This window comes from Phodopus roborovskii, unplaced genomic scaffold (genome assembly GCF_943737965.1).
Source record: "Phodopus roborovskii unplaced genomic scaffold, PHOROB, whole genome shotgun sequence".
Taxonomy (NCBI): domain Eukaryota; kingdom Metazoa; phylum Chordata; class Mammalia; order Rodentia; family Cricetidae; genus Phodopus; species Phodopus roborovskii.
The window spans coordinates 67,504-81,751 of record NW_026126709.1 but is presented as its reverse complement, the minus strand read 5'-3'; the positions used below and the strand labels follow the sequence as shown (position 1 = coordinate 81,751).

Sequence of the window (14,248 nt, the reverse complement as noted above, 5' to 3'; positions counted from 1 at the left end):
TCAGTGGGCTGTGTGGATGTGTGTTGCATTTTGTAAGGGAACAATTCTCTCCCCTTCAGGATGGTGTTAGCTATGAGTCTTCTATTGGTGCTGTTTGTCAGATTGAGAAAAGTAGTCCTAGTTTGCAGTCTCCTGATGATTAGACGGTCGATTTTCTTACATGTTTTATTACTATCTGTTGAGATCTTCTTTTTCTTCATTTCTTTTACTGTGGATTATGACATTGATTTTTTTTAACTGAGCATTACATTCCTTTCTGTGTATATATGGTGTGTGTGTGTGTGTGTGTGTGTGTGTGTGTGTGTGTGTGTGTGTAAATCCAAAGCCCCAAGAGTCGGTTTTTTCCTTCTACCACATTGGTGATGGGGGTCAAACACAGGTCCTGAGGATTGGTGGCAAAGTTTTTACCTGCTGAGCTATCTTCCTGGCCCAATAATATTTAAAATTTTTATTTAGATTTATTTATTATATATAGTGTGTTCTGTCTCCTTATATCCCTGCAGGCCAGAAGAGGGCACCTCATTGCAGATGGTTGTGAGCTACCATGTGGATGCTAGGACCTGAACTCAGAACCTCTTGACAACTAGCTAATGTTTTTAACCATTGTGAGATCTCTCCAGCCCCTGCCCCCACATATTTTTTTTTTACAAAGTCTTTTATGACTATAAATTTTCCTGTTACACACTGAATTAGTTGTTTTGTGTAAGTTTTATGTTGCATTTTATTATTTGTTTTAAAAAAAACCTTTTATGTTCATGGATGTTTTGCTCGTGCATGTATGTCCATGCGTCACATGTTTGCTGTGCTTAAAGATGCCTTAACGGGTGACATATTTCCCTGGAAATGGAGTCATAGATAGTGGTGAGCCACCAAGTGGATCCTGGGAAACAAACATGGGTCATTTATCTACAAGAATGACAAATGCTCTTAACTGCTTAGCTCTCTCTCCAGCCCTTCCTGTTTTTTTGATAACTAATTTTAACCCGTTGTAATCAGAGAAGATGCTTCTTGACATGGGAATTTTTTAATTGAATTTTTACTATTTTAAACTATGTGTATGTGTGTGTATATGTGCTTGTAGCTTCAGCTGCCCAAGGAAGCGGCAAGAGGGCATCAGATCTCACAGAGCTGGAGTCATGGGCAGGCACTTAGGGACTTCTTGACATGGATTGCTGCAAGAGCAGCAAATGTTTTCAGCTGCTGAGCCATTTCTCTGGGCTTGGCCATGTGGTTTGATTATTTAAAGAAACAAAACAAAAAACAAAGAAAACATTGATGTGTGTTTTAGCTTAATGCCTGGATTTTTTCTGAAGAATCTTCCATGTACATTTGAGAGTGAATGTATTTTCTGCTATTATTGCATAGTATTTTGCTAGTATGATAGTCTAATTTATTTGTTGTGTTTTTACCATGTTCTCTTTTCATGCTGACTCACTGAAAATGAGATCTAAAAATAACTAACTACTGTTGATGAACGGTTTGTTTTATCCTTACTTCAACAGATTTACTCCATTTTATTGTTCTCTTGCATAAAATCCTACATCTTAAAGACTGAGCTACCCTTTTCCATCACATCTTTGTTTCTAGTAACAGTTTTAGTCTTAGTCTTTTTTATCTGCTATCAGAGGAGTCTACTTGTTTATGATCAGTTAGTATTGGGACCTGGTGATAAAGACTAGAATAACCCACTGAGGGAAGATGGATTCAGGAAGAGGTAAAATATGCAATTAACTGCAGGCCTTACTCTGTGAGGTGTGGAAGAATATTTTAGAGGGTATGTGGAGGGCTTGGATATACATTCATAGTCTCTGGAGTGAGATAATGGAAATATTTGCCGTGCCTGAATATCTATTCTTGTGATCCTAGAAGCAAATCGTTATCATTGCCTTGCAACATGATATCACACTTGTTTGTATGTGGCTCAGGTGAGAAAGAGAGAGAGGACCAGGATAAAATATTTTCAACCCTTTTCTGAGCCCTTGTAAGGTCAGTCCTGTACCTTAAGGATCTAAAACACAAGGTTAAAGGAACTCTCCATGAAACCCAAAGCAGAGGCTGTGCACCTACACTTTGGATCCTTTCTGGAGTCACAGATGTAAAAAGGAAAATAAAGATACAGGGAATAAAAAAAAGAGGATACTATTGCATGTATTTTTTTTTGGTAGAAGTTAATAAGCTGTAGATAGCAGCTGGTAAAAGGTCCTTGTCATGTACTAGCATAAAACAGGTTTTATAGATAGTAATTATCTAAGGATTTGTTGTTCATTTTGTCAGACCCCAAGGAGAAGACAGCTGTGGAGTTTCTAGATGGTGTATGTTGATGCCTGGAAAGAGTCAAGCCCATCATTTCTAGGGTTGTTTTTGAAAGAGCCATTTTCTTTTTGGGCTCAAACTGCATTAATTTAACTCAAGAGACAGGAAGGAAGGGTTTAAATCCCAACTCTGAAGCTCTGTCATTAGTTTCTTATCACTCTCCCTTCCTCAGAGGACAAGCTGCAGTTCAGTGTTTTTCCTCTGCAGGAAATGTTTTTTCAAACCCAGTGCATATGGATAAATCATGAACTTGAACTCAGGGAAAAGAACCCAACCCAGATCATTGATACTTTTTTTTTTTTTTTTTTTTTTTTTTTTTACTGGATTTTAAAAATCTTTGGTAGGGACGGTGTCCCTCACCCATCTCCTAAAATAAATACATTGAGATTTATTCTTACTTACGAATGGCTGGCCTTAGCTCAGCTGTTTCTAGCCAGCTTTTCTAAATTAAATTATCCCATTTCTCTTTATGTGTTGCCTCTGAGCTCTTTTCCCTTTATTTATTCTATATGCCTTTCTTTCCTTCTTACTCTATGACTGGTGCCCTTGGTGTCCTCCTCTTGTCCCTGGATATTCTCTAGGTCTCTCCTCCTATTTATTCTCTCTGCATGCCAGCCAGCCCTGACTATTTTTTCCTGCCTAGCTATTGGTCTGTTCAGCTATTCATTAGGCCAATCAGGTGTTTTAGACTGGCAAAGTAATGCAGCTTTACAGAGTTAAACAAATGCAACATAAAAGAATGAAACACATATAAAATATTCCACAATGTTCTTTTCTTGATACTATATCCTTATCCTTTAACTCTCCTGGAGTTATGCTCTGTGGAATCTCCCCATAACTTCTGTTTGAAAACTACTGTTTCACCACACTTAGCCCCTCAATAAGAACAATTGTAATTTACTAGAAAACATGTTTGGAGGCATTCTGCTTTGTATTTTATGGTAGCCCATTCAATATGAATAGAGTTGGCCACAGCCACCTGTGCCTGTCTTTGTACCAGTACTGTTGAAGAAGCATGCTTATAAGTTTATTTTCTTTGTCTTGAAGGTTGTGGCAGCAGTGCCTGAAGATATGACAACAAGCTTTGATCCTAGTGAGCCATCATTAGAATCGCTGATATGTGTGGTTGCCATTGGACTGGTTACCATTTTCTTATTTCTTTGGAGAGGATACCGATCAGTAAGTAACCACTTATAGTAAGTGAATGGTCATTCTAAGTTTTTTGTTTTTGTTTTTTAAGTTTATTTCCTTTTATGTGTATGCTGCTTTGCTTGTATGCATGTGTGTGTGGTATGTGTTCCTGGTCTACAGAAGTGATTAGTGGGCCATTGTTGGATGCCCTGGAGCTGGAATTACTGATGACTGTGAGCTATAATGTTGATGATGGCATTTGAATCTTGGTCCTCTACAAGACTAACAAATGTTCTGAGCCATTTCTCTCTAACCTTCATTTTGTGTTTAGATTGAACATCTAATTGGAGAAACTTGTTATTTCAGGGAAATGAGTTAGGTCTTAGTGTTCTGCGTTATGCTAACAGGTGGTTTTTAAAAACTGAACAGAGATTAACAGAAATATTTTTATGTAAGTGTATTTTAAAGGATTTTATTGTAGGGATACTACACACTAGTACTAAAGCCCCAACTTTCTTTCTTTCCCTTTTCTTCTTTAAATTTGGGGTGTCTGTGTTTGTTTTTAACAATATTAAAAAGTTTGCAGGTGTATCTACTTCCCAACTAAGAGTAAAAATCGCTACTTTCATGGCTCTCCTGGATCCTATATTGCTTTTTCCTATGCCGTTTTCCTAGCTAACTGTTTTTAAGGAGGGAGTCATAACATAGCCTTTTCTTTCTGAGACTTCTTTTTAGATGTTGGCCTTTGTGCTTCTGACTGACTTCATTTCTAATATCTTCATGGTTTTTTCTTCCTTACCTTCTGCTTACATATATCCTACTGTTTTTTTTTTTTGTCATTTTTTTTCTTCCAGTTTTCTGTCTCTGTTTTCTAGGTGGCATGAGTGTTCTTGTTTGCATCCCTTGATCACTTTACCCTATCCCCACTGTTCTCAAGGGTGGATTTATCCCTTCCTTATCGAAAGCTGAAGTATGAAGAAGAAAAAGACTAATGAGTTTTTTTAGTCAGTCAAGGTCTAGAGTCCAATGATATTTCATATATTTTTATTTTGATTATTAACCGTAGGAGATTTAATAATGGTGGCTCCTTAAAATACTTTGTTTTAGAGCCAATATATGCATGGGAAACATGGAGTTAAGTGGAATTATACAGTTTTCTTTAGAATAAGACTGTTTCAGAGCCTTTAATATGGTAACACACATGATACCACACAATGGGAGATCTTACTATATAGCATTGTTTTCATTTGAAATAGAAGGCTTTTGGGTAATTTATTTACCATAAGGCCATAAGAAAGTTGGCATCTTAAAGCTGGAAGTAGAAGTCAGATAGATTTGCTTGAAGATATATTTGTTTTAATGTAATTTTGTTAAATTTTTTTTTCAGATTCAAAGCCGACTTTATTTGAGTAAGTAGTCTTTTTTGATTTTAGATCTTGTGATTGTATATAATTTAAAGTGTTTTCACACTTTAGTCATAATAATTTTTTCTTTGCTTGCTCAGTAAGAGAGAATAGACTGGCTGTGGCACTTGCAATGGAAATCAAAAAGAAATGTCATCTAATTGACAAAGTGTGCCTTGCTCAAGAGGAGGTAAGATGTGTTTGAAAATACCATCCATCACAGTGTGGAGCTTAATTATTCTCCATGGGTTATTGCCTGCCATCAGAGCTTTGTTTCAGACCAGAGCTCTGTTGCTGCTCAACTTCATCACTTAGCCATTCTCTTTGCAGCCACCCTGGTGATGTGTAGTGTTTACCTTCCCTGACTAATTAGTCAGAGCACCTTGATTTGCTTATTGCTCATTTAGATATTGTAAAATTGCCTTTTAAGTCTTTTCCACGTTAAAAGATGACTTTATTTTTATTGTGTGTTTCTATTTGTGTAGGCGTGTACCAAGAATAGGACATGGAGGAGTCACTTTCCTCTTTTTATTACGTGGGTCCCTAGGATTGAACTCAGGTTATCAGTCTTGGCAGCAAGCTCCTTAACTACTTACTGAGCCATCACACTTGCCCATTTCCATCCTTTTAAATGCACTCATAATCTTTCTCAGTTTATGCCATATAGATTAGGGCCTTTGCTTTTACTATTTTATGTCATATATAAGAAAGAGTTTTGTCAGATATATGGATTGTAAATCTCTTCTACTCTGTGGCTTACATTTCTGTTTTGTTCAGTGTCTTAGAAGGTAGAGGATTTGAATTACAATTTAATGTAGTGTAATGTTTCATGAGATTTTTTTTTGCTTATCAAGGATGTAAAGGTACTTTTACTTGTTATCATGTAGAGACTTTATTTACTGTTTTCATTCGGGCATGCTAGGGCTACTGTGACAAAATACCTTTAGCAGCAGAAGTGAATTTCCTTACAGTTCTTGAAATGAGTCCATGAAGATATAGCCAGGCTTTGCTTCCTCTGTGACCTGTCCCTTGACTTTAGATATTGCTGTCTGCTTGTTATGTCACTCTCTGTCCTAGTGCTCTCCACATAGGATACCAGTCATATTACGTTGCAGTCATCTTAAATCCCTCATTTTACCTAGCTGTATTTAAAGGCTTTGTCTCTAAATAACACAAATTCTGAGGTGCTGAGACAGGGTTTCTCTGTGCATCACTGGCTGTCCTGAAACTCACTCTGTAGACCAGGGTGGTCTGAAACTCACAGATTTTATCTTCCTTACTTGCCTTATTTATCACATGATATAAATGTCTGATAGCCAGTTACCACATATTGTTCTACTGACAGACTGGAGAAGCCATTAATCTGTTCAGGGGATAGTAGATGACTCACTTCTTTAGATCCACTTTAGTCACACTTGCTGTTAGGGTTTTCAGCCCCAGCAGATGTGGACCAACTTTGGTAGTCACAAAGGAAACGTTCTGCCATATGTTGCCTAGGCTGGTGGTTGTGGCTTGTTTGTAGACTTGGCTTTCCTCAGCACAGTGTTTAGATTGCAAAACTAAGCTCATAAAAGCCAAGGGTACTTTACATGGTGGATATAAATTCTGTTTCCTTCTTTGGTGTCTATTTAGATACAAGTTGAGTTAAACTTTGTATTTTTTTCCCTCATGTGTTCCCTTGTTTTATTCACTATGAAGGCTTAGAGTCATCCTTAAAGGAGGCCAACTTTGACAAGGCATCAACAGAAGTACAGAGTTTGAAGGTAAAAAAAAAAGTATGATGTAAAAGCTAGGGAAAAGATTCTTATTAGAAATATCTTGTCTCCTCAAAAACAATTATGTCAGAGAAATATGAAATTGTGTATCTGGATCTTACAATGTACAGAAAAAGTTAGTGGAAACAGAATAGTTGTAGGTGGCATAAAATATTTTAAAACATAACAGTTTTATCTCTTGTCATTAACTTGTTTTGAGGGATACAAAATCAGTTTATCAGAAGCTATAGATTTATAGAAAGAAAGAAATTCTGCATTCTGTACTCTGGTGAATGGATTGGAAAGACAATTCCTACTTTTGACATAGTTTGCTCCAGGAAAGAGACATAGAACTCTCACAAATTTAAGCATAGTAGCAGACAAGTAAGTTGTGACCATATTGTTTTTTCTTACCATGGTAGTAGATATTTACTAAAATTAGAATTGAGGTTTACATTGTAAAGAGTGGCATGGTGATAAATATTTAATCCCTTTCTGTGCATCAACCCTTGTCTACACACTCCATCACAGCCAGTTTTCAGTCCATAACCATGATTTCACAGAATGGAGAGTTTAGGAGAGATGGACAGTTAACTCTCCTGATTCAGAGGACACAATGACTTGTCTTAACAGACAGAGTATGATGTGATGAAGTGCCTCAATACTCTTTGCAAGTGGAACGGTTATTAAAACTGAGTTGTGAGCCTGTAGAGTAAATAGAAGTAGCCTGCTCCTACCAATGATAAAACAGAAAAAAAACTTTGTCCCTTAGATTATGTGTTCAGTCCAGTATGTCAGTTCTGTCATCCTCTGTCCTGAGTAGCAAGTCTGTGTCTTATGATTTAGAATGCCCTTGTAGAATCTGCAGGGAGTTTAGACTCCAAATAAACTCATTAATTTTTCTTTATTTTTACATAAAAGTTTTTTTGGAATGCAACTGTTTTAATTCCTTCAGGGGATATTCATTGTTTGCCGTGGTTAACTGGTGGGCACACTTTTTTTTTATAGAAGTTGCTGGCAACTGTTAAACCTGCTGTTATTTTAATATTTGAGAAATGAAAAAATGTATAAAGTGTTTATAAATTTGAGTATACTCATCTGATTTTTACCCTACAATCATCTGATTTTTACCCTAACTAAAAATTCTTATGTTTGGCTTGTTAAAGTTAACTTTCTATTTTAGGCAACTTATAAAAATCTAGAAAGAGATAAATCTAAACTTGAAGAAGAAATATTACTTATAGAGAAGAAACTAGAAGAAGAGAGAGCTAAGCATTATGAAGAAGAGAAATTGGTGAGTCTTATATATTCCAAGAGAATTATGAATCTTACCTATAAATTAAATATTGATTAAAATATTATATGTGAGCCAACCATAGTGGCACAAACTTATAATACCAGCACTTGGGAGGAAGAAACAACAGTTCCAAGCTATCCTGCCCTGAACAGGGAGGGGATATACTATCTTCAAAAATGTAAATAAACTCATGTATATAAAAAATGGAATGCAGGCTGGGCATTCTTGACAAATGCCTTTAATCTTAGCACTCTGGAGGCAGAGGCAGGTTGATCTCTGTGAGTTTGAGGCCAGCCTGCTCTACTGAATGAGTTCCAGGAAGGTTCCAAAGTGACACAGAAAAACCCTGTCTTGAAAAATCAAAAGAAAAAAAAAATGATGTAGAATAATATGAGAACAAAATTTTTCACATCTGATCTGATCTTTTCACCTCTTTTATTTATTTGTTGTTATGTTTTGTTTTTTCAAGACAGGATTTCTCCATGTAATAGCTCTGGCTGTTGTGAAACTCACTATGCAGACCAGGCTGGCCTGGAACTCACAAAGATCCACCTCCCTCTGCCTCCTGTTTTCTGGGATTAAAGGCATGTGCCAACACCTCCCATCAAACTTTTACTTTTTAGATGTTATGATGAGTGGCTTGTGCATATTCCTGTTTTCTTATTGTTTATATTCATTGACATAGTATTAGAATATAGTCCTGTATGTATAAGTGAGGCTGGCCTAAAACTCATGACCTTCCTGCCTGTGCCTCTTAAGAGCTGGGGTTACAAGTGTGCACCCCCACACTTGGCTCGCTTGTTATTTTAAATGGAAAATTTCAATGTTTACGTTGGAAGTAACCATAAAGAATATAACTTGAATATTCATAGTGAAAAATATATAACATATATAATATATATATATATATCATTTATTTTACTTTAAATTCTGGATTAAGCAAAATCTTGATGTGTGTGAGATTATTTAACATACGAATTAGTGGGTTCACCTTAAACCTGAAAAGTTCTATGATGTATTGCTTTTTTAAGGACATCATGTGATTACATAATTTTTAAAATCCTTGTGAGCACTTGGAATGCAAGCTGACAAGGCCTCCTTATCTGGCCTCTCCCTTTTATTAACAGTAAATTAACAATGTACCTCACTAATGCATGTTGTCTTGGAGCAAAATGGACTTATTAAATACTTACTGACTGATACTGTCTTTTCAGATGAGTGACCTTTCAAAAATGATCCAGTCTCTAGCAGATGAATCACAGTCTGTCAAATCACAGCTAGCTGAAGTAAGTTAAGTTGAAATAAATTAGTCTGTCACTTCTGAAGACCATTTATGTTTCATATTATTATTAGGTATATTTGTCAGAGTTTTTTAGAGGAACAGAACTTATGAGATGTCATCTATCTATCTATCTATCTAAATAGATATCTATCTATATATCAGGTATTTATTAAAGCGATTTCCAGGCTGTGTTCCACTCAGACCAGCAATGTCAGTCTACCAACAGAGAGTCCAAGAATCCAGCACTTTCTCAGTCCATGAGGCTGGATATCTCACCTGATACTCAGTATACACTGGAATACCAAAGAAGTAGGCTGTAATGCCAGTGAGGGTGAGGACCAGCAAGCTTCCTCTTCCATGTCCTTTAGATAGGCTGCTGCCAGAAGGTATAGCCTGGAATATAGGTGGATCTTCCCACCTCAAAAGATCCAGATTAAATGTGGGTCTTGCCACTTGAAATTATTTAATTTAGAAACAGTACTCACAGCTTCCTTGGGTTTTAGTTAATTCCAGTTATCATTGATAACCAAACAGCCATCACATTAGGTAATAAAATATTGTTAGTATTTGAAATGCAGCCAATCTTAAATATGCATTTGTTTTAATGTGTTACTTTGATTGAAATTCATTTTCCTCTAGATATATTTAACCTAGGAATGTATCTGAGCACTCTTGAAGTTGTGTAACATGTATCAATAATAAATAGATTTGCTTCCTGCTGTATAAAGTTTAGGTCAGGAGACAAAGTGTAAGGAGTGTGGGGTCTTTCTCTAATATCTACTCCTACACTAGTGAGCATGGAAGAGAGAGGTCACCAGTGGACTGTCCTCCTGAGACCTCCAGAAAGCCTTCAATTCTAGTTAGAGTTTCTTTTCTAAAATCACAAAGTGGGCAGGCAAGCAAGCAAATTTTTCTGAAGTGTACATGGCAGTAGCAGGTTGCTAAGGGTGACAACCCATTCTTTCAGCGATTTCTCCAGGTTATTCCCTTCCTGGTAGCAAGTGAAGCCATGTTTGGCAAATAGGCAGTAAAGCAGTGTTTTAAGTAAGCCGCTAAATATACCAATAATTCTGTAACTAATAATTGTTCTTTTCTATTTCAGTAGTTAACAAAATGGTCTGCATTGTACATGGAAGGTTCAATAATTTGTTCAAAGTCATGTGGCAAATGACTTTGTCTATCAAAGTAGTGTTGATACTGCCTCTGCTGTAAATAGTGGAATGTTTTGGCTTTTGCTTACATTTTTTATGTTCTTCAGAAAAGACATAATCAGGCGGCTTTCTGCGAAATTGTTATAAACGGTGTATTTCTCTTACTTAGGCCAAAACCACACTAAGAATATTTGAAATAAATAAAGAACGACTTAAAGGAGTAATAACAGATACCTTGAATGAAAATTCTCAACGTCAGGAAAGTGTGCGTCAGGTTTGTAGACTACAGATATTTTTTTAGATATGAATATAGCCTTTGATGTTGTGGGTACTCACATATGAACCATGTGTGGAGTTGTGTAGTGAATGAGTAAGCTTATGAGAACAGAAAGTCTCCCCTGCAGACTCCCATAAAGGATTTAAAAGTGTGTTCTTCCATCTGTCTTCTCCCCTGATAGAAGGCAGTCAGAATTTTTACTCTCACAGGAGACATCGGCTAACAGGATTCCTCACAATAAAGACTGCAGTAAGAGTTAACAGATTACCAATTGGGGTGCTAGAGGAGGGAGGAGTTCTTGGGTAATGTAAAGTGAAATCTTACCTTTTATCCTCACCCTCTTCTCTCCTAGACACTAACCCACAAGTGCTCTCGCTGCTGTTGTCATAAATCTGTTTGTCTTCCCAGGTCCCAGGCCCCTTCCCCTCTGTCTCTTTTCTTCCTTCCTTTCCCTCCCTTGCTGTCTCTCTTTTCCTTCCTTTCTATAGTGTGCATATTGAGATGGGGGTGTTTGTGGGGGTGTGGTGTGAGAGTTTGACTGTGCACAGGTGTGACATGGTGTTTGTCCTTACCTTTACTTTGTTACAGACATACTGTCCTTTTCCTCTTGTGGAAACGCCTTTACTATCTTCCCAAATTACTAGTGTGACATTTTCTTCTTACAGTATTATGGATCTCTGAATAGTAGTCTGTCTGACTTGACTATATATCCTGAGTTGCCCGATGTTTTATTTTACTACTTGGCTTCCTGTAATGGATATTTGTAATCTATCTCAATGGAAATGCCAATCACTCAACTACCTTGGCTAATTTGTTCATTTACAATTCTATTATTGTCATTATTGTTATTTTTTTTGAGAGTGTCTTGTATTGAAATTCAGGGTGACCTGGAACTTACTGAGGTACTCAGTCTCCTAATTGCTGGGTTCAAAGTTATGTGTGTGCCTACTGCCAGATTTTTCCTGTTCTATTTTTTATTTTAATTATGTGCATGTGTGTAACTTGATTGTAGATATGTGCACACAAGTGCAGGTACCTTTGGAGGCCACAAGCATCAGATCCCCAACATGGTCTGTAAGGGGAACCAAATTCAGGTCTCGTGAAATAACCATAGATACTCTTGGACTCCTTCATTTTCTTCTGGGGGCCATTTTTCTTGGAATCTTAGATTCTCCTAGTCCAATAAGAATGTGTAATGAGTGGCAGTGGTGTCACATACCTATTTATCCCAGCACTGTGAACAGAAGCAGGTGGATTTCTGTGACTTTGAGCCCAGCCGGGTCTACAGAATGAGATCCTGGATAGCCAGAGAAACCATGTCTCCAAGAAGGAAAGAAGGGAGAAGGAAGGAAGGAAGGAAGGAAGGAAGAAAGGAAGGAAAGAGAAAGAGCAAAGAAAGAAAAAGAAAAATGTGTTCTATAGATCTACTGGGCATTTTTGTCCTGATACTACAGTTCACTCAGCAGCCAAGGATTCTTGTTTCCTTATCTTAAATGTTCTGTTTCCTGTTTCAAAAGAGAACATTTGTGATTAATTAACTTGTTTATCTTTCAGATAATAAGGTACAGTAGGTAATTTTAAAAGGCAATTGCATAGCTGTAAAGGTCTTATTTTCCATTTTTAAAAAGATTTTATTTCAAAATTAATTATTATTTTTTTAATTTTGTGCATGTTATATTTGTGTGCATTTGTGTTCATGATTAAGGTGCTCTGAAAGGCCAGGGAAGGATGTTGAATCTCCTGTACTTGGAGTTATAAGTGGCTGTGATGAGTCCGATATAGGTGCTGGGAACTGAACTCAGGACCTCTTGGAGAACAGTGCATGGTATTAACCACTGAGAAATTGCTCTAACTCCTTGTTCTCTTTCATGTTTCTGATATTTCGATACTTATTTGCACTTCTTGGTGTTTTGATTCTGCTTTTGTTGTTGTTAGTGTGACAGGGTTTCTCTGTGTAATAGTCTTGGCTGTTCTGGAACTCACTATAATCTCATGCAGGTCTCAAACCAGGAGATCTTTCTGCTGTGCTGCATTTTTTTTTTAAATAAAATTTTGATATTGCTGCATTGTCTTCCCTTTCCATGTTTGGTTTTGAAACTTGAATGATGTGTTGATTATGGGACCTTCTTTGCTTGCTGCCCTTTTTTTCTTCTCGAACATTATCTTTCTGTTGTCTCTGGCTCTCTGAGATTGTGTGATGATGTGTCACATAGGGTTTCATTAATATGTTGGATTCTTACATTCTGGAAACTCTTGAAACTGTGGGTTACTAGAACTATTTATTGTGACAATTTAAATTTTGTTTTTTTTTCCTTTTTATTTAAATTTGAAAAAATGTTGTTTTACATGTCAATCCCAGTTCCCTCATGTTCCCATTCACCCCTATAACCCCCACCAAAACCCACCCTATCCCCTTTCTGCTTCTCAGGGAGGGTAAGGCCTTCTGTGACCAAATAGCAATCCAAGATTGGAGAGACTAACTTTAAAGCCCTTCCATATAATGATATTGACGACTACCTGATTAGTTGAGTGTGTGTGTGTGTGTGTGTGTGTGTGTGTGTGTGTGTGTGTGTTCATTTGTTCACGTGGATACATATGTGTAATTGTGTGTAGTGACTAGAGGCCTTAATAGTGTCAGGGATGGTCCAGTTTATTTTTTTAGAAAGAATCTCTCTAAGTAATTCTGTCTATCCTGGAGCTCCCTATGTAGATCAGGATGACTTTGATCTCACAGAATTCCCCCTGCATCTGCCTCCTGAGCACTGAGGTGAAAGGTGTGCATTGCTGTACTGGACAACATGTCATCTCATTGAGCTGGTTGGCCTTAAATCCAATTAGAAAGTGGTTGCTTACTTTAATAACACTTATGCTACTGTGGTACCATAAGCCACATCTTGCTGCTGGGTTGTTATTTCAGCTTGTGTGCTTCACAGGTAGGTGACATTGATGAATATGTTTGGACTGCTGTATGCATAACACCTTACAGCACTATTGAAGCTTGCCAGTAGGGATGAAACATTCAGCTATATGTATGCATAAAAGAAAAAATGAGATGAGTGGCAGAAAATGTGATGTGTATATGCATGTTTGAGAGAAGACAGGTACAGGGAGGTAATAGGAGAGATATCAGGAGCATGTGTATACATCTGTGTGTTGGTATGTGGGTATATGTTCAGGCATTTGTAGGGACTAGAGGAGGACATTAGATCATTTAGAATTACAGGCACCTGTGAGCTACTCAGTGCAGGTGCAGGGAATTGAGTGTGGGTCCTCTGCAAGAGCAGTATGTGCTTTTAACTACTCTACTGTCTCTCCAGTTCCCTAATTCTTCCCTTTTGGTTTCCATTCCTCCCTCTACTACTACTGCTTTCAATCATGAGCCTCTCTGGATTGTGTCAAGTCATCTTATTTTAGGATTTTCTAACTGGCCTATGTTTCTTTTATTGTCTGTGGATTGTTTGGTCTCACGTGTTCCTTCTGTTTGTCCATTTTCTTTTGGGGTTGATGCCTTCTCCTTTCACATCTTTGTTCTATCATCTCAGGCTTTAGAAAACATTGTGGTGAGGACTCCTGTGTTGATTGTCCTTACTATAATAAAAACTGAGTCATCCTCACTTCAAAGTCCTACCATGTATACACC

At 37.2% G+C, this 14,248-nt stretch overlaps 1 protein-coding gene and 1 non-coding gene across 2 annotated transcripts in view; both read left to right on the top strand.

Annotated features, from left to right (window-relative positions):
• The window catches only part of LOC127214432 (melanoma inhibitory activity protein 2-like), a 30,581-nt gene that overhangs the window by 1,101 nt on the left and 15,232 nt on the right, over positions 1-14,248 (top strand). The window contains exons 2-7 of the mRNA XM_051174845.1: positions 3,361-3,492; positions 4,832-4,857; positions 4,953-5,037; positions 7,785-7,895; positions 9,113-9,184; positions 10,501-10,605. Of these exons, the coding sequence (XP_051030802.1) occupies positions 3,361-3,492; positions 4,832-4,857; positions 4,953-5,037; positions 7,785-7,895; positions 9,113-9,184; positions 10,501-10,605 (531 nt within the window). The remainder of the gene's footprint in view (positions 1-3,360; positions 3,493-4,831; positions 4,858-4,952; positions 5,038-7,784; positions 7,896-9,112; positions 9,185-10,500; positions 10,606-14,248) is intronic.
• On the top strand, positions 1,974-2,095 carry LOC127214436 (small nucleolar RNA SNORA26). The gene has a single exon (XR_007833839.1). It is a non-coding gene; the product is annotated as a small nucleolar RNA SNORA26 (small nucleolar RNA).